The following is a 23,340-nucleotide window of genomic DNA, read 5'->3' as shown; positions in this document are numbered from 1 at the left end:
CTAATATGGTAATACTATTGCCTCTAGTACTATCCAACACACTCGCTCTTTTATGCCCCTTATTCCTCTTTTCTACTCCTATAAGCTGGTGCCCATCCCCCTGCCAAGTGAGTTGAAACCCTCCCCAACAGCACCAACAAACCTCCCCGCGAGAATATTGGTCCTGGCTCTGTTGAAGTGTAACCCGCCCGGCCTGTACAGGTCCCACCTTCCCCAGAAACGGTCCCAATGTCCCAGGAATCTAAAGCCTTCCCTCCTGCACCATCTCTCCAGCCACACATTCATCTGTTCTATCCTCCTATTCCTCTACTCACTAGCATGTAGAGCTGGGAGTAATCCGGAGATCACTACGTTTGAGGTCCTGCTTTTTAATCTTTCTCCTATCGCTCTAAACTCTGCCTGCAGGACCTCATCCCTCTTTCTGCCTATGTCATTGGTACCGATAAGGACCACGACCTCTGGCTGTTAACCTTCCCGCCCTGCAGCTGCTCAGTGACATCCTTGACCCTGGCACCGGGGAGGCAAAATACCATCCTGGACTCACGTCTACGGCCGCAGAAATGCCTGTCTGCTCCACTAACTATCGAATCCCCTATCACTATTGCTCTTCCACTCTTTTTTCTTACCCCCCCTTTACAGCTGAGCCACCTGTGGTGCCATGGACTTGACTCTGGCTGCACTCCCCGGCAGAACCATCACCCTCACCAGTACTCAGAACAGAATACTGGTTGGAGAGCGCGATGCACACCGGGGTCTCCTGCACTACATGCCTGGTCCTTCTCTTCTTTCTGGTGGTCACCCATTCCCTCTCTGCCTGCATACTCTTAAACTGCGTGGTGACCACCTCTAGAATCGTGCTATCCAGATAACCCTCAGCCTCGCTGATGCACTGCAGTGACTCAAGCCGCTGCTCAAGCTCCAAAACTGGGAGTTCGAGTTCCTGTAGCTGGCGACACTTCCCACACATGTTCAGGCTACGTGAAGTATCCTGGACTTCCCACATGGTACAGGATGTGCACTCCACGGGACTGAGCTGCCCTCCCATGCATCTATTTAATAGACTAAGAACTAATCCAGCAGAAATAAATTTAAAACTTAGAAACAAGCACTCACCAGCTACTTACCAATCAGCTCCTTCCCTTGTGCCGGTGTCACTTTTTCTACTCCGAAGTTTCTGCCTCTGTTGAGTTGCTGCTTCTCTCACTCTGCTATCGCTCTTGACTTGCCCAGGTCCGTAGCCTCCTCTTCCTCTCGCGATCTTTGCAGTGCCACTGTTCCCACTCCTCTCATGCTCATTGCAGCACCACTGCTCCCGTGCCTCTCGCCGCTGCTCTCGCGCTCTGTACTAGAGAACTTTCTTCACCAATATGTTTCTAGCCCAACGAGGAAGGAATCAGTGCTGGATCTAGTTTTGGGGAATGAAGTGGGGCAAGTGGAGCACGTTTCTGTGGCAGAACATTTGGGAACCATTGATCAAAATATCATTAGGTTTAGAGTATTTCTGGAAAGGGGCAAGAAGTAATCAAGGGTGACCATACTCAACTGTCAGAGGGCTAACTTCACTGAACTGTAAAGGTATGACCCAGGTAGATTGGAAACAACGATTGGCAGGTAAAACAGTTAAAGAGTAATAGGCGGCCTTCAAATAGGAGATGGTTCGGGTACAGGCTCGACACATTCCTATGAAATGGAAGGAAAGGCGTCCAAAGCTAACACTCCCTGGTAGTCTAAAGAGTACAATCAAACAGAATAAGGAACCTTATGATAAATGCCAGATTCATAATACAGTAACGAATCAAGCAGAATACATAAAGTACAGGGGAGAACCAAAAATGCAAATAAGAATGGCACAGAGAATATATGCTAAAAGGTTAGTGGTTAACATAAAATGGAGCACTAAAGTCTTTTACAAACATATCAATATAAAAAGGATAGTCAAATGAAAGGTGGGGCCGTATAGGGACCAAAAAGGAGATCGTCTTGTGGAGACATGCTGGGGTACTAAATTAATACTTTGCACCTGTCTTCACAAAAGAAGAGGATGTTGCCAATGTCACAGTAAAGGAGGAGGTTGTAGAGAAATTGAATAGGTTAAAATAGGTAAAGAGAAGCTGCTCAAAATGTTGGTCGTACACAAAGTTGACAAGTCACCCAGTCAGGATATGATGCATCCTAGGTTGCTGAGGGAAGTAAAGATGGTACTTGTGGAGGCTCTGGCCACAATTTTCCAATTTTACTTCGATATGGGTGTGCTGCTAGAAATCTGAAGTATTGCAAATATTACACCACTGTTCAAATCAGGGGAGAGAGATGAACCCAATGACCACAGGTTCGTCACCCTTACGTCGGTGGTGGGGCTACTTTAAGAGACAATAATCTTGGACAAAATTAATTGTCACTTGAAAAATCATGGGTTAATAAATGAAAGCCAACATGGATTGTTAAAGGCAAAACATGTTTGACAAACTTGATTGAGTTCTTTGATGAAGTAACGGAGAGGATTTATGAGGGTAATGCTGTTGATGTTGTGTATATGGACTTTCCAAAGGCGTTTGATAAAGTACCACAAATTAGACTTATTAGTGAAATTGAAGCCCATCGGATTGAAGGGGCAGTGGCACCATGGATACCAAATTGGCCAACAACAACTTGTATTTAAATATCGCCTTTAACATAGTAAAACGACCCACGGTGCTTCACAGGAGTATTATAAGAAAAAAATTGACACCAATCCATATAAGGAGAAATTAGGGCAAGTGCCCAAAAGCTTGGTCAAAGAGGTAGGTTTTAAGGAGCGTCTTAAAGGAGGAGAGAGAGGTAGAGAGGCGGAGAAGTTTAGGCAGGGAATTCCAGAACTTAGGGCCGAGGCAACAGAAAGCAGAAAGGGACAGAAAGCAAAGAGTAAGTGCAGGACAGAGGGGGGTGTAAAAGGGGAGGGGGTGTTGCAATATTAATTAAGGAGTCAATTACTGCTGTAAGGAGGGATGATATATTAGTGGGTTCCTCTAATGAGGCCATATGGGTAGAACTTAAAAACAAAAAGGGGGCAAGCACTTTGCTGGGAGTGTACTATAGGCCCCCAAACAATCAGGGGGAGATAGAGGAACAGATATGTAGGCAAATCTCAGAGAAGTGCGAAAATAATAGGGTAATAATAGTGGAGGATTTCAACTTCCCCAATATAAATTGGGACAGTCAGAGTGTGAAAGGCTTAGAGGGTGCAGAATTCTTAAAGTGCATCCAGGAGAGCTTTTTGAGCCAACATGTAGAAAGTCCTACAAGAGAGGGGGTGGTACTGGACCTAATTCTGGGGAATGTAGCCGGGCAAGTGGTGGAAGTGTCAGTAGGAGAGCATTTTGGCGACAGTGACCATAATTCGGTGAGATTTAAGGTGGTCATGGAAAAAGACAAAGACGGCCCGGAAATAAGGGTTCTAAATTGGGGGAAGGCCGATTTTAATATGATAAGGCAGGATCTGGCCAAAGTGGACTGGGAGCAGCTGCTTATAGGAAAATCCACATCAAAACAGTGGGAGACTTTCAGAAGGGAAATAGAGAGAGTACAACGCCAACATGTTCCTGTAAAGGTCAAGGGTGGGACCAACAAGCAAAGGGAACCTTGGATGACAAGGGATATACAAAAATGCATTAGAAATAAGAGGGGGGCTTTTGGCAGTTACAAAAGACTAAAGACAGAAGAAGCCCTAGAGGAGTATAAAAAGTGCAGGGGCATACTTAAAAAAGAAATTAGGAGGGCGAGGAGGGGCCATGAAATAACACTGGCGAGCAAAATAAAGGAAAATCCTAAGATGTTTTATAAGTATATTAAGGGCAAGAGGATAACCAGGGAAAGGGTAGGGCCCATTAGGGACCAAAGTGGCAATCTGTGTGTAGAGCCAGAGGATGTAGGCGGGGTTTTAAATGAATTTTTTGCATCTGTGTTCACTATGGAGAAAGACGATGCAGACATAGAAATCGGGCAAGGGGACTGTGACATACTTGAACATATTAGCATCGAGAGGGAGGAGGTGCTAGCGGTTTTAGCGGGCCAAAAAGTGGATAAATCCCCAGGCCTGGACGAGATGTATCCCAGGCTGCTGTGGGAGGCAAGGGAGGAGATTGCAGGGGCTCTGACACTAATTTTCAGAACCTCTCTGGCCACAGGGGATGTACCAGAGGACTGGAGAACAGCTAACGTAGTACCATTATTCAAGAAGGGTAGCAGGGATAAACCAGGGAATTACAGGCCAGTGAGTCTAACATCTGTGGTGGGGAAATTATTGGAAAAAATTCTGAGGGACAAAATTAATCTCCACTTGGAGAGGCAAGGATTAATCGGGGATAGTCAGCATGGCTTTGTTAAGGGTAAATCATGTCTAACAAATCTGATCGAATTTTTCGAGGGGGTGACTAGTGGGGTGGATGAGGGAAATGCTGTGGATGTGGTGTACATGGACTTCAGTAAAGCTTTTGACAAAGTCCCGCATAGGAGACTGGTCAAGAAGGTAAGAGCCCATGGGATCCAGGGTGCCTTGGCGCGTTGGATCCTAAACTGGCTGAGTGGCAGGAGGCAGAGGGTGATGGTCGAAGGTTGCTTTTGTGACTGGAAGCCTGTGTCCAGTGGGGTACCTCAGGGATCGGTGCTGGGTCCCTTATTGTTTGTGATCTACATAAATGATTTGAATGAAAATGTAAAAGGTATGATCAGTAAGTTCGCAGATGACACGAAAATTGGTGGGGTGGTAAATTGCGAGGAGGAAAGCCTCCGGCTACAGGACGATATAAACGGGTTGGTCAGATGGGCGGAAAAGTGGCAAATGGAATTTAACCCTGAAAAGTGCGAGGTGATGCATTTTGGACGGACAAATAAGGCAAGGGAATACACAATGAGTGGTAGGACCCTAGGAAGTACAGAGGGTCAGAGGGACCTTGGTGTACATGTACATAGATCCCTGAAGGCAGCGGAGCAGGTAGATAAGGTGGTTAAAAAGGCATATGGGATACTTGCCTTCATTAGCCGAGGCATAGAATATAAGAGCAGGGAGGTTATGATGGAGCTGTACAAAACGCTGGTGAGGCCACAGCTGGAGTACTGTGTGCAGTTCTGGTCGCCTCACTATAGGAAGGATGTGATTGCTTTGGAGAGGGTGCAGAGAAGATTCATCAGGATGTTACCTGGGATGGAGCGCCTCAGCTATGAAGAGAGGCTGGACAGGCTGGAGTTGTTTTCCTTGGAGCAGAGAAGGCTGAGGGGGGACCTGATTGAGGTGTACAAAATAATGAGGGGCATAGATAGGGTAGATAAAGAGGAACTTTTCCCCTTAGTGGGGGGGCCAATAACAAGGGGGCATAGATTCAGGGTAAGGGGCAGGAGATTTAGAGGGGATTTGAGGAGGAACTTTTTCACCCAGAGGGTGGTTGGAATGTGGAACTCAATGCCTGAAAGGGTGGTGGAGGCAGGAACCCTCACAACATTCAAGAAGCATTTGGATGAGCACTTGAAATGCCATTGCATACAAGGCTATGGACCAAATGCTGGAAAATGGGATTAGACTGGACAGGGATGGATGGGCGGCGCAGACACGATGGGCCGAAGGGCCTCTTTCTGTGCTGTAAAACTCTATGACTCTATGACTCTATGACTGTTATTTTCAGACTGTAGGGAAGGGCACAGTAGTGTCCCCCAGGGCTCAGTATTTGGGCCACTGCTTTTTTTGAGCACTGGTCATCTTAATGACCTGAACTTGGGTATACAAGAGATAATTTCAAAATTTTCAAAGGAGGCAAAGTTTGGAAATGTAGTAAACAGTGAGAAAGTTAGTAACAGACTTCAGGAGGACATAGAGAGACCGGTGAACAGGGCAGACACATGACAGATAAAATTTATTGCAGAGAAATGTGAAGTGATGCATTTTCGAAAGAAACAGGAGAGGCAATATAAACTAAATGGAGCAATCTTAAAGGGGGTGCAGGAACAGAGAGACCAGCGGGATTACATGCATAATTCCTTGAAATTGGCAGGATAAGATGATCAGTCTATTAAAAAGCATACGTGATCCTTGGCTTTATAAATAGAGGCATAGAGTACAAAAGCAATGAACGTATGTTAACCTTTTAAAATCATTGTTTCCAATAATGGGCAGCACACTTTAGAAAGAAAGTTGAGGCCTTGGAGAGGGGCAGAGGAGATGTTCTAGAATGGTACCAGTGATGATGGACTTCAGATACGTGGAGACAATAGAGAAGCTTGAATTATTATCCTAAAAATAGAAAAAAAGAAAGACTTACATTTATACAGTGTCTTTCACGAACACCGGACGTCTCAATGCACTTTACAGCCAATGAAGTACTTTTTTGGAGTGTAGTCACTGTTGTAATGTGGGAAACGCGGCAGCCAATTTGCGTAAAGCAAGCTCCCACAGACAGCAATGATCAGATAATCTGTTTTTTGTTGTGTTGGTTGAGGGATAAATATTGACCAGGACATGGGGATAATTCCCCTGCTCTTCTTCGAAATAGTGCCATGGGATCTTTTACGTCCACCTGAGAGAGCAGATGGGGCCTCGGTTTAACATCTCATCCAAAAGGCAGCACCTCCGACAATGCAGTACGCCCTCAGTACTCAGTGTCAGCCTAGCTTTATGTGCTCAAGTCCCTGGAGTGGGCACTTGAATTCACAACCTTCTGATTCAGAGGCGAGTGTGCCACCCACTGAGCCACAGCTGATACTGTGGAGAAAGCGGAGAAGGTTATTTGAAGAGCTAATAGAGGTGTTGAAAATGATGAACCACTATAATATATTAAATAACGCTAAATAACGCGAATCCTTATTCACTGGTAGGTGGGTTGGCAATCAGAGGACACAGATTTAAGGCAATTGGCAAATGAACGCGCCGGGAGATAAACAGACTTCTTTTTAACTGGGCGTGTTGTTGTGATCTGGAATGCATTGCCTGAAAGGATGGTGGGAATTCAACAGTAAACTTCAAAAGGGAATTGGTTTTATACTTGAAAAGGAAACAATTTCGGGGCTATGGGGAAAGAGCAGTGGAGTGAGATTAATTGGATAGCTTTTTTAAAAAGTGGATGCTAGCACGATGAATTGCAACGCCTCCTTCTCTGCTGTATGATTCTATGATTCTCACATTTAAAATAATAGCTAAAAGCTCAAAAAATGTTTTAAAACATGTATACACAGTTTAATACTTCTCAGCTTTCGACCAGATTGAAGACATTGTACAGGAGATTCTTTCATTTAAGATGATATATTTATTTGCAGCTGAGAAGTAAATATTTATTCATCTGGAAATTAGCATCTTACATTGTCAACAGGGTTCAAATCTACAAACACATTTATTTTACATACAAGTGTTTTGATATGATTGGGTCGATATTATTGCATTATCATGCAATTGCAGAAACAGCAATGTCCTTCATTGATACTGACATGTTCATTGAATTATTCATATTGTAAACCTTTTAAAGCTTTTTTGAAGGAATTTTGGACATTATATGCTCTCTCGTGTTGCTCTCTGGTTTAAGCAGTATAATAATACCTTTAGGAACGAAAATACAGAGAAGCAACCCAAAACTGGATGCCAAAATCGCAAACACTTCTACAGCTACGGTATATTTTCCAGGAGAGCTCACGTAGGCTGGAATGAATGCAATCCAAACAGCACAGAAGATGAGCATGCTAAAAGTTATACATTGGGCCTCGTTGAAATTATCGGGCAGTTTCCGGGCTAGAAATGCAAGAATAAAACAAACACAGGACAGGAAAGCAATATAAGCTGACACACAATAAAAGGTTGTTCTAGACCCCACACTGCATTCTAAAATAATAATTTCCCTGTAATAGTTTGTGTTTTTCATAGGAAAAGGTGGTGCTATACTTAGCCATATAGTACATATCAACCCTTGAATAAATGTCAGATCGAATACGCTGAAGCGTTGCTGTGTGGGTCCAAACCATTTCATTAGATTGTTGTTGGGAAGTGTTGCTTTAAAGGCCATCAGGACAAGGATAGTCTTTGCCAAAACACAAGAAATGCATAAAACGAAAGTAATGCCAAACGATACACGTTGTAACGCACAGGACCAAAATGAAGGTTCGCCAATATAAGTGAGAGAGCACAGGAAACAAAGAGTTAATGCAAAGAGAAGAAGGAAGCTCTGCTCGGAATTGTTAGCCTTCACAATGGGAGTGTCCTTATACTGAAGGAAGACACCAGCTATTGTTGTAGTTCCACAGACTCCGCTCAACGTGAGCGTCACTAATACGATTCCCAAAGTCTCTCCAAAAGAGAGAAACTCAATTTCTTTTGCGGCGCATGTGTCTTTGCTCGGATTGGGCCAGTAATCGAAAGGGCACTGAGTGCAGTCTAAGGCATCTAGGAGAAATAGTAAGTGGTAAACGTCAGTCAAACGTCTTGAGGCATCCGAATGAAAGACTTGGAAAGACAAACATGGAACCCGAGTTTTAGCATACCTGTGGTGTTACTGATCTCACCGTCAGCGCATTGAGTGCAGTCAAAGCAACAGCTCGGCTGTCCCTTTCTCTGGACTTTCCGTGTCCCTGAGGGGCAGCTCTCTGTGCAAGTTGCACGTGGGACCTGAAGAGATTGTGACAACAACGTTATATCATTATAAATGTAATGTTATACCTTGTGCAAAACACAATTAATATATTGTAATTACCAATATTGGTATTTAAAAAGTCGTGTTGCAGGCATCATCGTCCACTTTGAATGTTTATCACAGGTGTTGTTGTTTAACAAAGGATTTAAAATGCAAACGAATGAGTATAAATAGCAATTTCCGTAATGTAAATCTGCAGTATATTTTAGGAAGTAAGCAGTGCAATCGAATACAGTGTTAAATATACTCAAGACGTGATTATAAATATTTTACATGGATTTTCACAGCGGGAACAAATTAAACAAAGGATTTTTCCACAATTAATAATCGTCCAGCAACATTTCATAAGAACATAAGAACATAGGAGCAGGAGTAGGCAATACGGCCCCTTGAGCCTGCTCCGGCATTCAATAAGATCATGGCTGATCATCGACCTCAACTCCACCTTCAGGGCAGATCTCCAAATCCCTTGATTCCCCTAGAGTCCAAAAATCTATCTATCTCAGCCTTATATATACTCAAAGACTCAGCATTCACAGCCCTCTGGGGCAGAGAATTCCAAAGAATCACAACCCTCTGAGTGAAGAAATTCTTCCTCATCTTGATCTTAAATGGTCTACCCTTACTCTGAGACTATGCCCCCTAGTTCTACACACTCCAGCCAGGGGAAGCATCCACTCAGCATCTACCCTGTCAATCCCCTTCAGAATCGTGTATGTTTCAATGAGATCACCTCTCATTCTTCTAAACTCCAGAGAGTATGGGCCCATTCTACACAATCTCTCATCACAGGACAGCCCTCTCATCACAGGAATCAATCTACTGAACCTCTGCTGCACCGCCTCCAACGCAAGTATATCCTTCCTTAGATAAGGAGACCAAAACTGTGCACAGTACTCCAGGTGTGGTCTCACCAAGGCCCTGTACAATTGTAGCAAGCATTCCTTACTCTTGTACTCCAACTCCATTGCATTAAAGGCCAACATGCCATTTACCTTCCTTATTGCGTGCTGTACTTGCATGCTAGCTTTCTGTGTTTCTTGCACAAGGACACCCAAATCTCTCTGAACACCAACATTTGAAAGTTTCTCACCATTTTAAAAATATTCTGTTTTTCTATTCTTCTTACGAAGTGAATAACCTCACATTTCCCTACATTTTACTCCATCTGCCACCTTACTGCCCATTCACTTAGTCTATCTATATCCCTTTGCAGACTCTTTGTGTTCCCCTCATAGCTTACTGTCCCACCTAGCTATGTATCGTCAGCAATTCATTACACTCAATCCCTTCATCTAGGTCATTAAAATAGATTGTAGATAGCTGAGGCCCTAGCACTGATCATTGCAGCACCCCACTAGTTACAACCTGAAAATGACACATTTTCCCTACTCCGTGTTTTCTGTCCGTTAACCAATCCTCCATCTGTGCTATTATATTACCCTAGCCCCATGAGCCCTTATCTTGTGTAATAACCTTTTATGTGTCACCTTATCGTATTTCTGCTCAATAATGTAGAACACGATTAACTCTACATTTCTGAATGACACTGAACATATATTAGAAATATTATTGAATGTTAACAAAGTAGAGAGCGCATGTAATTGGAGGCAAGCTAATGGCATTGGTACCAAATTGCTTAAGACAGAAGAGTGACTTAAATGAAGGAATACTGGGTCGTATATCCATGCTTGCTGTCGACACTAACATAGACGGCACTATGAAGAGTGTAGATGGGAGCAGAATGTTGCAAAGTAACACTGATAGATTCAGTGAGTTGGCAAAACTCAGACAGATGACGTGCAAGGTGAGAAAGTGTGAGGTCATCCACTTTGGACCTAAGAAAGATAGATCAGAGTATTTACTAATTGGCGAGAAGCTAGGTACAGTGGATCAGCAGAGAGATTTAGGGGTCCCGGTATAGAAATCACTAAAAACGAGTGAACAGGTTCAAAACATAATTGAAGAGGTTGATGGAATGTTGGACCTTATCTCGAGGGCTGGAACTCAAAGGGTGCAATTTATGTTACAGTTGTGTCAAGATCTCGTCAGACCCCATCTGGAGTATTGCATTCTATTCTGGGCACCGTGCTTCAGGAAGGATATATTGGCCATGGAGCAGTTGCAAAACAGATTCACCGGAATGATACAGGGGACAAAAGTGTTAAATCATGAGGACAGGTTCCATGGACCAGGCCTGTATTTCCTTGAATATAGAAGGTTGAGGGATGATCTAATAAGGATGGGCACTCCAGTACAAATTAATCTAGTTGTTGTTCTCAATATACTAGTACATACTCGATGGTTCTCCAACTGAATATATATGGCTAGAGTTGAGGAACAGAGGGGGACCTGTTCCATCGCTGGGTCGGCCAGCCAGAGCTAATGCACCCTGGACGGCAAAGGAAACCCAAGTTAAAATACAACAGACAAAGAAGACTTATTACTAATGTTAGGAGCAAGTTTCAGTTAATGGAATATATTCAAGACCGTTTCCTAGAGGAATACGTGATGGAACCAACCAGGGAACAGACTAGTTTCGGTCTTCTATTGTGTAATAAGACAGGGTTCATTAGTAATCTCATAGTAAACGATCCTCTGAGGATGAGTGATCATAATATGATAAAATTTCACTTTGAGTTTGAGAGTGAAATACTTCAGTTGGAGACGAGAGTCTTAAACTTAAAGCCAATTACATAGGTATGAAGGGCGAGTTAGCTAAGGTAGATTGGGAAATTAGGTTAAAAGGTATGACAGTAGATAAGCAGTGGCAAACATTTAAATAAATATTCCAAAATTCTCAATGAATATACATTCCATCGAGAAATAAAAGCTCCATGGGAAAAGTGGTCCATCCGTAGCTAACTAAAGAAGTTATGGATAGTATTAGCTTAAAAGAAGAGGCCTGTAATATTGCAAAGAATAGTAGGAAGAATAGAAAAACAGAATATTTAAAAAATGGTGAACAACTATTAAATGTTGGTGTTCAGAGAGATTTAGGTGTCCTCGTACAGAAAACACAGAAAGGTAGCATGCAGGTACAGCAACCAATTAGGAAGGCAAATGGCACGTTGGCCTTTATTGCAAAGGGGTTGGAGTACAAGAGTAAGGAAGGCTTACTACAGTTGTACAGGGCTTTGTTGAGACCATACCTGGAGTACTGTGCACAGTTTTGGTCTCATTACCTGAGAAAGGACATACATGCATTAGAGGTGTTGCAACGAAAGTTCACTAGTTTGATCCCTGGGATAAGAGGGCTGTTCCATGAGGAGAGATTGAGTAGGTTGGGCCTATACTCTCTGAAGTTTAGAAGAATGAGAGATGATCTCATTGAAAAATATAAGATTCTGAGGGGGATTGAAAGCAAAGGTGGTTTCCCCTGGCTGACGAGTCCAGAACTAAGGGACATAGTCTCAGGATAAGGGCTCGGCCATTTAAGACTGAGAGGAGGAGGAATCTCTTCACTCAAAGGGTTGTGAATCTTTGGAATTCTCTAGCCGGAAGGGGTGTGGATGTTGAGTCATTGAGTATATTCAAGGCTGGGAAAGATAGGTTTTTGGACTCTAGAGGAATCAAGGGTTATGGGAATCAGGTGGGAAAGTGTAATTGAGGTTATTGAATGGCGGAGAAGGCGCAAGGGGCCGTATGGCCAACTCCTGCTCAAACTTCTTATGTGCTTATGTTAATAACCAGCAGATTATGGAAAGGACAGAGGGAATTGAAAAAAATAATATGGGAGGCAAAGAGAGGTTATGAGAAACGATTAGCAGACAAAATTAAATTGAATTCTAAACTCTTTTATAAATATATAAATTGTAAGCGGTTGGCTAGGGCAAATGTTGGGCCCATTAAGGACCCAAAGGCCGAGCACATTGTGAAGTATTAAATGAGTGCATTGCATCTGACTTCACAAAGGAAGTGGATGATGTGAAGGTTACACTAAATAAGGAGAGAAAAATTATGTACAGGATACTAATAGATAAAGATAACATACTAAAAAGATTAGCATTACATTAGCAAAGTAGTACATAGCGATGAGGATAGTTTTGGACTTCAGGGTGACATAGACAGGATGGTGAAATGGGCAGAAGCAGGGCGACTGGAGTTCAAAGCATAGAGGTGTGAAGTGATGCACCTTTGGTGGACTAATATGGAAAGACAGTATGTTGTAAATGGCATGATTTTGAAAAGTGTAGATGAGCAGAAAGTCCTTGGCGTTCACATACCAAATCCTTTTAGATGGCAGGACAAGTTGATAAGGTGGTTAGAAAGTATGTGATTTACTTGGGTTTTTAAATAGAGCAATGGAATATAAAATAAAAGAGATCTTGCTAAGAACTTTAGAAATGACTGGTTAGGTTCCAGCTGGTGTACTGTGGAATATGTTCGGCACCAAACTTCAGAAAGATGTCAAAGCCTGAGAAAGGTTATAGATGAGGTTAAAAGGTGAAGAGAGAATTTGATGGAGTACATAGCAAAAAATGATTCCCTCTGGCGAGTGGATCAATAACCAGAGGTCATAGAAGTAAAATCATTGGCAAAAGATCTTGAGGGGAGATGATATTTTGTTTTCACTCAGAGTGTTGTCGGAATGGGGACCTGGAACATCCTAACAGAAAAGATGGTGGAAGCTGATTCCATAAATAATTTTCAGTGGGAGTTGAACAGGTACTGGAGGATGAGGAACTTACAGGATTATGGACACATAGTGAGGGTGGGGGATTAAAAACCACTGCTCTTTCAAAAACCCAGCACAGGGACGACGGGACGAATGTCCTCCTTCGGTGCTGTAAGTTTCTATGATTCTATAATAGATGCACCTTGTTGTTTCCGCCATTCCACACAATAGCTCCCTTATTTAGAACGATGGGCTGGCCAGAAGATGCAGAAGCATCGTAATATCAAACAGTCACAATCTCCGGGAATCCATTTTTATTGACTTGCCAGTTCACCAGGTCATATATAGCCACTGGATCCCCATTGGAATCAAAGTAGACCTTGCCACCAGACGTAGTTGTAAAATTAACTGACTGCATATAATGAAGTAGCTGCAAAACAGTAGAACGTGCATGATTTAATTAAGAATGAGGCACAAATTTATATTTGTCCATATTGCCAGATAGAAATACCCATGTCGGGCCTGTCCAGGTAAGATATATTAAAATCACTGAAATAATTGCACTAAAATAACGTGCAGGAAAATGAGAAAGGCCATCAGAGCCATCAATTTTCACCCTAAAATCGACGTACATAAAAGTTACTGAGTTGCCTTTGACAAGTTACTCAATGATATAGTCAAGGAGCTCCAGTAGTTTTGACAAGTAGGATTACCATCTGCAAAGGCATTTTTTCCTCTTATAAATATTATGTTTCTCCTGGTGTATCACTATTCACTCTTTCAGAATAATTTCTATTATTACAGAGAATTACATAGAAATTACAGCACAGGAATAGGCCCTTCCAAACTACTGGTCCGTGTCAGTGCTTCAAAAGAGGTACCTCCCACCGCTCTTCATCTAACCCTATCAGCATAACCTTCTATTCCTTTCTCACTCGTGTGTTTATCCATCCTTTCCTTCAATGTATCTATGCTGTTCACCTCAACTACTCCATGTGGCAGTGCATTCCACATTCTCATCATTCTCTGAGTAAAGATTGTCTACTGATTTTCGTATTGGATTTGCTTCGAGTCATATTCAGTTACATCGAGTATGCAGCGCAGAAACAGGCCATTCAGCCTAACTGGACTATGCTGTTGTTTATGCTCCACACGAGCCTCCCCCCACCCTACTTCATCGAACTTTATCAGTGTATCCTTCTATTCCTTTCTCGCTTATGTGCGTTTCTAACTTCCCCTGAAATGCATCTATGTTATTTGCCTCAACTAATCCGAGTGAAGCGCATTCCACATTCTTACCACAATTTGGGTGAAGAAGTTTCTCCTGAATTCCCGATTGGATTTTTAGTGACTATCTTATATTTATCACCTCTACTTTTGAACTCACCCACATGTGGAAACGTTTCCTAAATCACAACCCTGTCTAATCTTTCATAAACTTAAAGATCTCTATATGTTCACCACCCAAGCTTTTCTTTACTAGAGAAAAGAGCCACAACCTGTTCAGTCTATCATGAAAGGTTTCTCACATTACCTTGTGTAGCTTAAAGGACGGTTCCACCACACCGTTTCCTCTTTCATGTTTAGTTTGGCTCCAACGGTACCATTCATGCCTCTAAATCAAAAGGTCACTGGATCAAGCTCCAAAATATGAATTGTGGACATAATCTAGGCTTAATACAATAGTGTCCTATGGAGGGAATATCTGTATTGTCGGAGGTATTTCGGGGGTTTGTCATTAAACATTATGTCACGGCGATAATCGCAAAGAGCAGAGACTCTGCCTTCTCCATCAAGACACTAAAAATATTGGGAGGCAGGTGGAAACGACCTGTAAGATAGACAGGGTAATCTCATTTGTTGCTTTTGTGGACGCTGTAAAGAGCAAATTGACAGAATTCATCTACATAAAAATAACAAAACTTCAAAAAGTAATTAGTTCACCAGTGACATATATTGAGAGATCCTGAGTACCTGATAATGAGGTCTACAAACTCACGTACTTTTGCTGTAAATTCGCACACTACTTTTTATATTTCTCAGCTTCTTACCTGCCACGGTTCATAAGTAGAAATGCGCGCGCACGTGCCATTTGTAAACGGGCCTTCTCCATCTTCACAGGTAAGCATCCCGTGCATTGCGTGGGCGAAAGTGTAGACTGCTTTGTAAAGTTGTTGGAACTTCTATCCATAGTTATGTCAGAATATGCATTGTTTACTCCGTGTAAAGATTCATGGCCTGATTATGTCCACAATTCATATTTTGGAGCTTGATCCAGTGACCTTTTTAATTTAAAGACATGAATGTTGCCAATGGAGCCAAATTAAAAATTAACGAGGAAACGGGAAGGGCAGTGATGTATTACGGAGGGCAGTGTGGTGCAACCGTCCTTTAAACTACACAGTTAATGTCAGAAATGCTTGGACCAGAATGCTCCCGTTAAAAGCTCACCTTACCAATGGGATTCTAAAAGGACCGATTGTCCTCGCTATTGCGATGGATTGGGAGGATCCACCGCCCCCAACGATCGCCAAGACATTGGGAAGACCTTTGCAATCATCGGCAGAAATTATTCCTACCCCTCCATTAACAAGAGTCAGGGGGGCCTACGTAGCGTTGTGCATGAAGCACAGTCATCGAGAATTTTGTAGCCAATTGTAATATTTGGGAGCAATGTATGGCTTCTATTTATTTCTTCAATGGCAAAGATCATAGTCTGTGTCAGACGGAAAGATCTGAAATCTAATCTGTAGAGTACAAAGTATTAGTTGGTAGGCAGGTACATGAGCTTAGTTTCATCATGTTTTTTTCAATGTTTCTAACATCTGCAAAACATTACTTTTAATCTACGCGATATCCTCACTAATTATGAGTTTAGTTGATGTAAATTACAAAAGTAAATCTGTTGATAATTAAATTAGGTTAACTATACCTTTACCACATTAAGCAACATTTTGCCTAGTATATGGTGTACTTTAATGTAAATGTCAATACTAAATTCGTCAAAAAGATATTTCTTTATTGAATTCTTCCTGTTAAGATTTTCTAAAACGAAGGACAGATTCTGTTCGCCATCTATAAAAATATAACCCAAAGACGCAAAACTAAGAGAATATCGGCTGTGCTGTGAGATAGAGTACTCCTTCAGTCTGGGCATCTGTTACAGTTCCTACCATTTCGATAATTTTCTGATGTAGAATGATTGATTTCTATTTCCGACTTTTTCTAAATTATTTTTCTTCTTCGACCTGAAAGTTATTTTCCTTCTCTCTTCGGAGCGAGCCTCACTCCATTCAATACTCCGCTATATTTGATGTTATGTGTTTTATTTTTCTACTTAATTATTGACTGTAGACCTAGCTATAGAAGCTCGGGCTCAGATACAAGTCTTTATTATTCTTTAAGCAAGCCATTACATTGGCACTAGGCATGATCTGGTCAATGTTTCCTGCTTATTTTAACACTCTGTTTGTAAACCTATGACACGTCAATAATTATCCAGGTGAGCTAAGTCGCTCGTCAGAGTTGAACTTAGCTGCGTTAATACCTAGAATTTTGTTGATTTGATTGCTTTTCTCAAAACAAGCAATTTGGGTGTTCTGTAACATTTTTAAATTTCTTTGACTTTTTTCTTCATTGCCTATGTCAGATGTTCGTTTCTGCTATGCAATAGATCTGTTGTTTTTTTACTTCTAAGCAGGTTGCAAATCATCCGAGGAACTAACCCACTTGCTGTGCGCGAAACGTCTATTTTTAGTGTAGAAATAGATTTATAGAGAGAGATAGACAGATATATAGACAGATATATAGACAGACACACAGACAGACGCTTTGATATTTACCAACATAAACTGAACTACGAAGCTTCCGAAGTGAACTTCAGAAAGCTCTGTATTTATAATGAGCATAAAACGTTAGTTGCAAAAGCAAATTACACTGGGGCCAAGTACTGAAATAGAACAAGAGTTCCTTGCATGAACCGGAAGCAAAATAATTAGCCCCTACTACCGTTAGTAATTTGATATTTGTTTCATTGTTTGATCTGTGAGGGGTTGCGATAGAGAAGTTGGGCGGGAGCTGTAGGCATAGAGAGGCCCTGCAATGTTCACCATTGTCAACGTCTGGAAAGAAAAGCATTACCGACCGAGATAGTAATCACATCTACAGTTTCCCATTCACAAAGTACCTGCGTCCAATTTGCTCATTTTTATATTTCACTATAAAATGACGCAGGAAATGCTGCCAATAGGACCTGTAGCTGTTAGCGTAGCCTACACTCGTCTTTATATTTGATTCGCTCATTTCCTGAAAGTACTAACCTCCCTCAGGTACAGTTCCACTTTCAGTAGCAGCCCTCCAGTACCTGTTGCAAATGTCAATTCTTCATGTGGTTCCCTGGACATTGGGTCTCAGCAGGCTGTTGGATGCATCACATCTGAACATACTCCTCTGCTCACCCAGCATCCAGGCACCGCAACTTTCCCACGAGGGGACCACTGAATTTCCTTCCCTATCTCAGGGGTGCTAGAGTGAATTATAGTGCACGAAACGGCGTTCATGCTGGGACCAGTAAACCCAGCACAATCGATCAGGGACCTTTTGGTCTGGACTGTTAATATGGATTTATCCGTTGGTTTGAAAGCATTGACTATTCGGGGTGTTGTTACAAAATCAAGACAAGTAAAACTAGGCAAATAAATACTTCAGAATAAGGTCTTTCATTTTGGAATTCATGGAAAATTCAATTAATAGTACGCAACATATTAAAAACAAACTCATCCAGTTCAAACCCATCTAAAGGTGAAGGCATTTGATCAGCGACATTAACAACAATTCCTGTTTAAATACATGTCGGCAAACAAATCGCATACAAGAGAGGTGAACTAACATCTTGTTTGCTCTGGCGAATGTTCAAAGTCTCGATTACTCTCAAATCTGTGAGAGTGAACGTGAAACATTCCGCCAAGGATGATGTCTCCGCTTTTACTGATACCTGGTAAGTTAAACTTTCCTTGAAGTTGGCAGCTTGGTTTGTTAGTCGCTGTTACAGCAACCATGAATATATACCATAGCAAAAAGTGGTGCATCACGATATTTTTTTAACAGGTAACTGTTATTCGATTCTTCCCGTCCCGGAAGCATTCAGCAACTGGGGAAAATGTGCGCGCATTTATACACGTGCCGGTTTACAGTGAGATTGCTGGGTAATCGCGCCTTAGGGCAAACGAATGAAATGTAATCAACATGTGGCCATAAAATCCCTCCAGAGAATAATGCTTCAAAATAGGTTTTTCCATTCTGCCTGAGGAAATCTAAATGCCACTGAATATGTTTATTGTTGGCTTTTGGCACCGTGCCAACGCTTTAATTATAATTTTAAAAGTTAAAACTGAGCATATAATTTCCTTGATGAGTTCTCCAAAGATATGTGAATCATTAGATCCAGTGAAATACGGCGAGGTGGAATGATTTGACCCACAACCCAATCATATAAATCAAAGGTTAATAGGTGAAGACAATTCAGACCTACATTTGCACGTTGAGAAACTCAAAATACAGAGACGATTATATTGAACTAATTTAAACTTATTTGAAGGTGTTTCTCTGTGACAGGGAAAACCACCTGGAGCAGGTTGAGTTACAAAGGAGTCATAAATGGGGTTATATTTTATTCTCAAATCATCGGAGAATTTTAGCGGTCTATGTATATTCTAATAAGAGAACGTAACGAGGAACGACAGAGCGAGAAATATTTAGATAAGAAATGTAATTTCATTTGGAGTCGATCGAAAATGGTAATTATTTACGTGAAACAGGTGTGAGATGTGTTGCACCAAACTATTTGCTTCTGGATTATTTGTGTATACGTCTCGCACATGTTGTTTCATTGTCCGTGCATCGGGTGAGATTTTAACCGAGGCCCCGCCTGCCCTCTCAGGAGGCTGTAATAGATCCCCCGGCACTATTCGAAGAAGGGCAGGGGAGTTCTCCCCGCTGTCCTGGCCAACAGTTAACCCTCAACCAACACCCAGAAATCAGATCATTTGGTCATTATGACATCGCTCTTTGTGGGAGCTTGCTGTGCACAAAATGCCGCTTTCCCTACATTACAAAGTACTTCATTGGCTGTGAAGCGTTTTGGTCTCTCCTGGTAATGAATGACACTCTATAAATGCAAGCCTTTCTTTCTTCATCAATATCAGGTGGAAAATGATTTATTCAAAAAAACATTTAATTCGTCTCAGAACTATGCTGCTTCCCTGTTTGCCAATAAAGAATGCTCTTTGTACCTTTATTTCCCAATGTACTAAACTACTTCAGAAGCAAATATTTAATACCTTTAACATCGCACTTTTAATCAAAATATATCAATTCTTGAAAGGTAAACAGAACCAATGATAGTCATTTTTAGATCTCTTTTACTTTTTTTCCCCTGTGAGGAAGCTAATGTGTTCACATCCAAGATGAAAGAATACAGTTTGGTAGATCATGGGAGAGCTTTTGAGTTGCACGACTATATTAAATTGATCCTTGAAGACAAGTGAAATGTTACTCAAACAATCGGTGCAACAGACAATCCAGTCATGAAGCCTATAGTGATCAGTAAAGTGAAAGGTAGGAATTGGTGAAAGAGATTTTGCAAGTTGTAGGCGCCTCCTCGCACCATCCCTAATTGCCCTTGAGAAGGTGGTGGTGAGCCGCTTTCTTGAACCGCTGCAGTCCACGTGAAGAAGGTACTCCCAGTGCTGTTAGGGAGGGAGTTCCAGGATTTAGACTCAGCTACGATGAAGGAATGATGATATATTTCCAAGTCAGGATGGTGTGTGACTTGCAGGGGACCTTTCAGGTGACGGTATCCCCATAAGTCTGCTGCCCTTGTCCTTCAAGGTGTTAGTGGTCGTGGGTTTTGGAGGTGCTGCCGAAGAAGCCTTGGCGAGTTGCTGCAGTGCATCTTGTAGATGGTACACACTGCAGCCACGGTGCGCCGGTGGTGGAGGGAGTGAATGTTTAAGGTGGCGGATGGGGAATCAATTAAGCGGGCTGCTTTGTCCTGGATGGTGTTGAGCTTCTTGAGTGTTGTTGGACTTGCACTTATCCAGGCAAGTGGAGAGTATTCCATCACACTCCTTACTTGTGCCTTGTAGATGGTGGAAACGTTTTGGGGAGTGAGGAGGTGAGATACTCACTGCAGAATACCTAGCCTCTGACCTGCTCTTGTTGCCACAGTATTTATGTGGCTGGTCCAGTTACGTTTCTGGTGAATGGTGACCCCCAGGATATTGATGGTGGGGGATTCGTCGATGGTAATGCGGTTGAATGTCAAGTGGTGGTGGTTAGAATCTCGCTTGTTGGAGATTGTTATTGCCTGGCAGATGTGTAGCGTAAATGTTTTTTGTCACTTACCAGCCCAAGCCTGAATGTCGTCCAGGTCTTACTATTATCACTATTCCAGAGATGTTCCCCCACTGCGACATTCTCCACGAGACCCAATAAATCCCCCAGGACTAGATCCAGCAATCCCTCCTTCCTCGTTGGGCACAAAACATACTGATCAAGAAAGTTCCCCTGAAAACACTTCAGCAATTCCTCCCCTTCTATGCTCTCCACGCACTGTCCCATTCAATATTGGGGTAGTTAAAGTCTTACAATATCAATACTCTATATTTCATGCTCCTCTTTGTAATTTCCCTGCAAATCTGCTTCCTTCCCACTATTTGGTGGCTTATAAAATACACTAAGTAGCCTAATATCTCATCTATTATTTCTTAACTTCAACCTAATAGAGCATGTCTTTGACCTCTCAAGGAAATTCTCTCTTTCTAGCACTGTAATATTTTCCTTAATGGAAACTGCTAACACTGCTCCATTTTTCCCTTCCGTACCTTTCCTGAATATCTTGTTCCAGGAATATTAAACATCCAGGCCTCTCCCTTTTTGAGACAGGGTTCAGTTATCGCCAGTGCATCACTTTCCCACATGGCTATTTGCGCCTGCAGCTCACCAAACTTATTCACCACACTTCGTGCAATTAGAAACATGCACTCCAAACCTAACTTAGACCTATTGTTATTTTCTATGATAGCAGCTAGTTATGTATTACTTATAACTTTAACTGTCTCTCCCAGTACTCTGTGAACCTTGATTCTACTTTTTAATACTACATTTTGGAGCACAACCGCCAGTCCAATTAGTTTAACCCCTCCCTCACCACACTAGTTAACCTGCCACAAGGTTATTGGACCCAGCTCTGTTCAGGTACAACACATCCATCTTGAAGAGGTCCCTCCTGTGAGAGAACTAGTCTCCATGTCGCAGGAATCTGAAGCCCTCTCTCCTTCACCATGTCCCTAGACATATGCTCCTATTTCTACTCTTTAGCGTGTGCCATCGGGAGTAATCCAGAGATTACTATCTTTGAGGTCCTGCTTTTTAACTTCTTCCCTAGCTTCTTAAGCGCTGACTGGATCTGAACCCTCTTCCTCCCTATGTTGTTAGTTCTGACATGAAACACGACCTCTGGCTCTCCCCCCTCCCCCCCACCACCCCTTCAGAATGCTCTGCACCCTCTCCCTGATGTTCCTTACCCTGGCACCAGGGAGGCAACATAACATATGGGATTCACGTCGGCGGTAGCAGAACTGCCTTTATGTCCCGCTGACTCCTGAATCTCCAATTACCACTGCGAGAGGTCCTTGGGGAACTTCCACAGCGTTAGTACGGCAAGTTTTGCTTTATATATAGAGGCATAGAACAAAAGAGCAAGGAAATTATGCAAAACATTTGCAACAGATTGGCAGGCTCCAGCTGGCGTATCATAGCCAAATCTGGGTGACATATTTTAAGAAGGATGTCAAGGCCACAAAGTGGGCGCAGAGGAGGTTTCGTGGAATGGGACCAGGGATGAAAGAATTCAGTTATGTGGTGAGACTAGAGAAGCTGGGGTGTTCTCCGTTGTGCAGTGAAGGTTCAAAGGAGATTTCATAGAGGTTTTGAAATTCATTAATGTTTTAGATAGAGTAAATAAGGAGAAACTCTTTCTTGTGGCAGAAGTGTTGGTAACCAGAGGACACAGATTTAAGGTGATTGGCAAAAGAACCAGAGGCTACATGGAAAAAATATACACAGCGAGCTGTTACGATCTGGAATACACTGTTTGAAATTGTGGTGGAAGCAGATTCAATAAAATTGAAACAGAGGTTATACCTCTCAGGAAAGATTGAACAGGCTGGGGCTCTTTTTTTCTAGAAACAGAAGACTAAAGTGTGACCTGAGCGAGGTTTTTAAAATTATGAAAGGCTTTGATAGGTTTGACGTAGAGAAGATGTTTGTAGTGGAGACCAAATCTAGGGGCCATAAATATAAGATAGTCATTAGTAATTCAAATAGTGAATTCAGGAGAAACTTCTTTACCCAGGTAGTGGTTAGAACGTTGAACTCCCTAAAACAAGGAGTAGTTCAGGCGAATAGCAGAGGTGCATTTAAGGGGAAATTAGACAAACACATGAGGGAGGAAGGAAAAGAAGGATATGCTGATGGGTTTAGATGAAGAATGGTGGGAGCAGGCTCGTGTGGAATATAAACACTGGCATAAACCTGTTGGGTTGAATGGCCTGTTCCTTTGCTGTAAATACGATGTAATCTATATATATAAACGGATCCTTCTTTCTGTATGTCTATCTGTCTGTCCTTCTGTCTGTCCTGCTGTCTGTCTGTCTGTCCTCGGGTGTGCGTCTGTCCGGCTATGCGCTCGAAAGTTACAGAGCGTACCTACGCGTGCGTTACGTCGAAAGAAAGCTTACCTTTCCGAAACCCTTGTAAGTGTATTTACGTTTCGGCCGGACGAAAATCACGCCCGCGGTATCCGAAAAACCTTCAACATTCCGCTCATTAGCATCTCATTATCCGCTCATTAGCGACAGAGTGACCTCGAGGTCGACCAATCGTACGCCGGGTTGCTGGCGCATGCAGCCGGGCCCTCCTACGGTCGAGTGACAGGGCGATTGACCAATCCTACGCTTTGGTGACCTGACGGTCGACCAATCGGTGCATGTGTGGGCGGGCCTTATCGTTCTGAACCGAGGT

General features: G+C 42.4%; 1 protein-coding gene across 1 annotated transcript; it reads right to left on the bottom strand.

Moving 5' to 3' along the window:
• Positions 1 to 7,202: 7,202 nt before the first annotated feature.
• LOC147115425 (extracellular calcium-sensing receptor-like) lies at positions 7,203 to 21,236 on the bottom strand. The gene is made up of 6 exons (XM_085989581.1): positions 21,141 to 21,236; positions 18,146 to 18,298; positions 13,547 to 13,687; positions 13,331 to 13,444; positions 8,491 to 8,614; positions 7,203 to 8,392 (listed from the first exon to the last, which is right to left on the bottom strand). The coding sequence occupies exons 1-6, from the start codon at positions 21,234 to 21,236 to the stop codon at positions 7,479 to 7,481; spliced, it is 1,542 nt and encodes a 513-aa protein (XP_085845707.1). The 3' UTR covers positions 7,203 to 7,478.
• Between the last annotated feature and the right edge of the window lie 2,104 nt (positions 21,237 to 23,340).

This window comes from Somniosus microcephalus, chromosome 6 (assembly GCF_052327205.1).
Source record: "Somniosus microcephalus isolate GS21.2 chromosome 6, FLI_Smic_1.0, whole genome shotgun sequence".
NCBI classification, from domain to species: Eukaryota; Metazoa; Chordata; class Chondrichthyes; order Squaliformes; family Somniosidae; genus Somniosus; species Somniosus microcephalus.
Note: the sequence above shows the minus strand (reverse complement) of the source record. Positions and strands in the feature narration are given on the sequence as shown.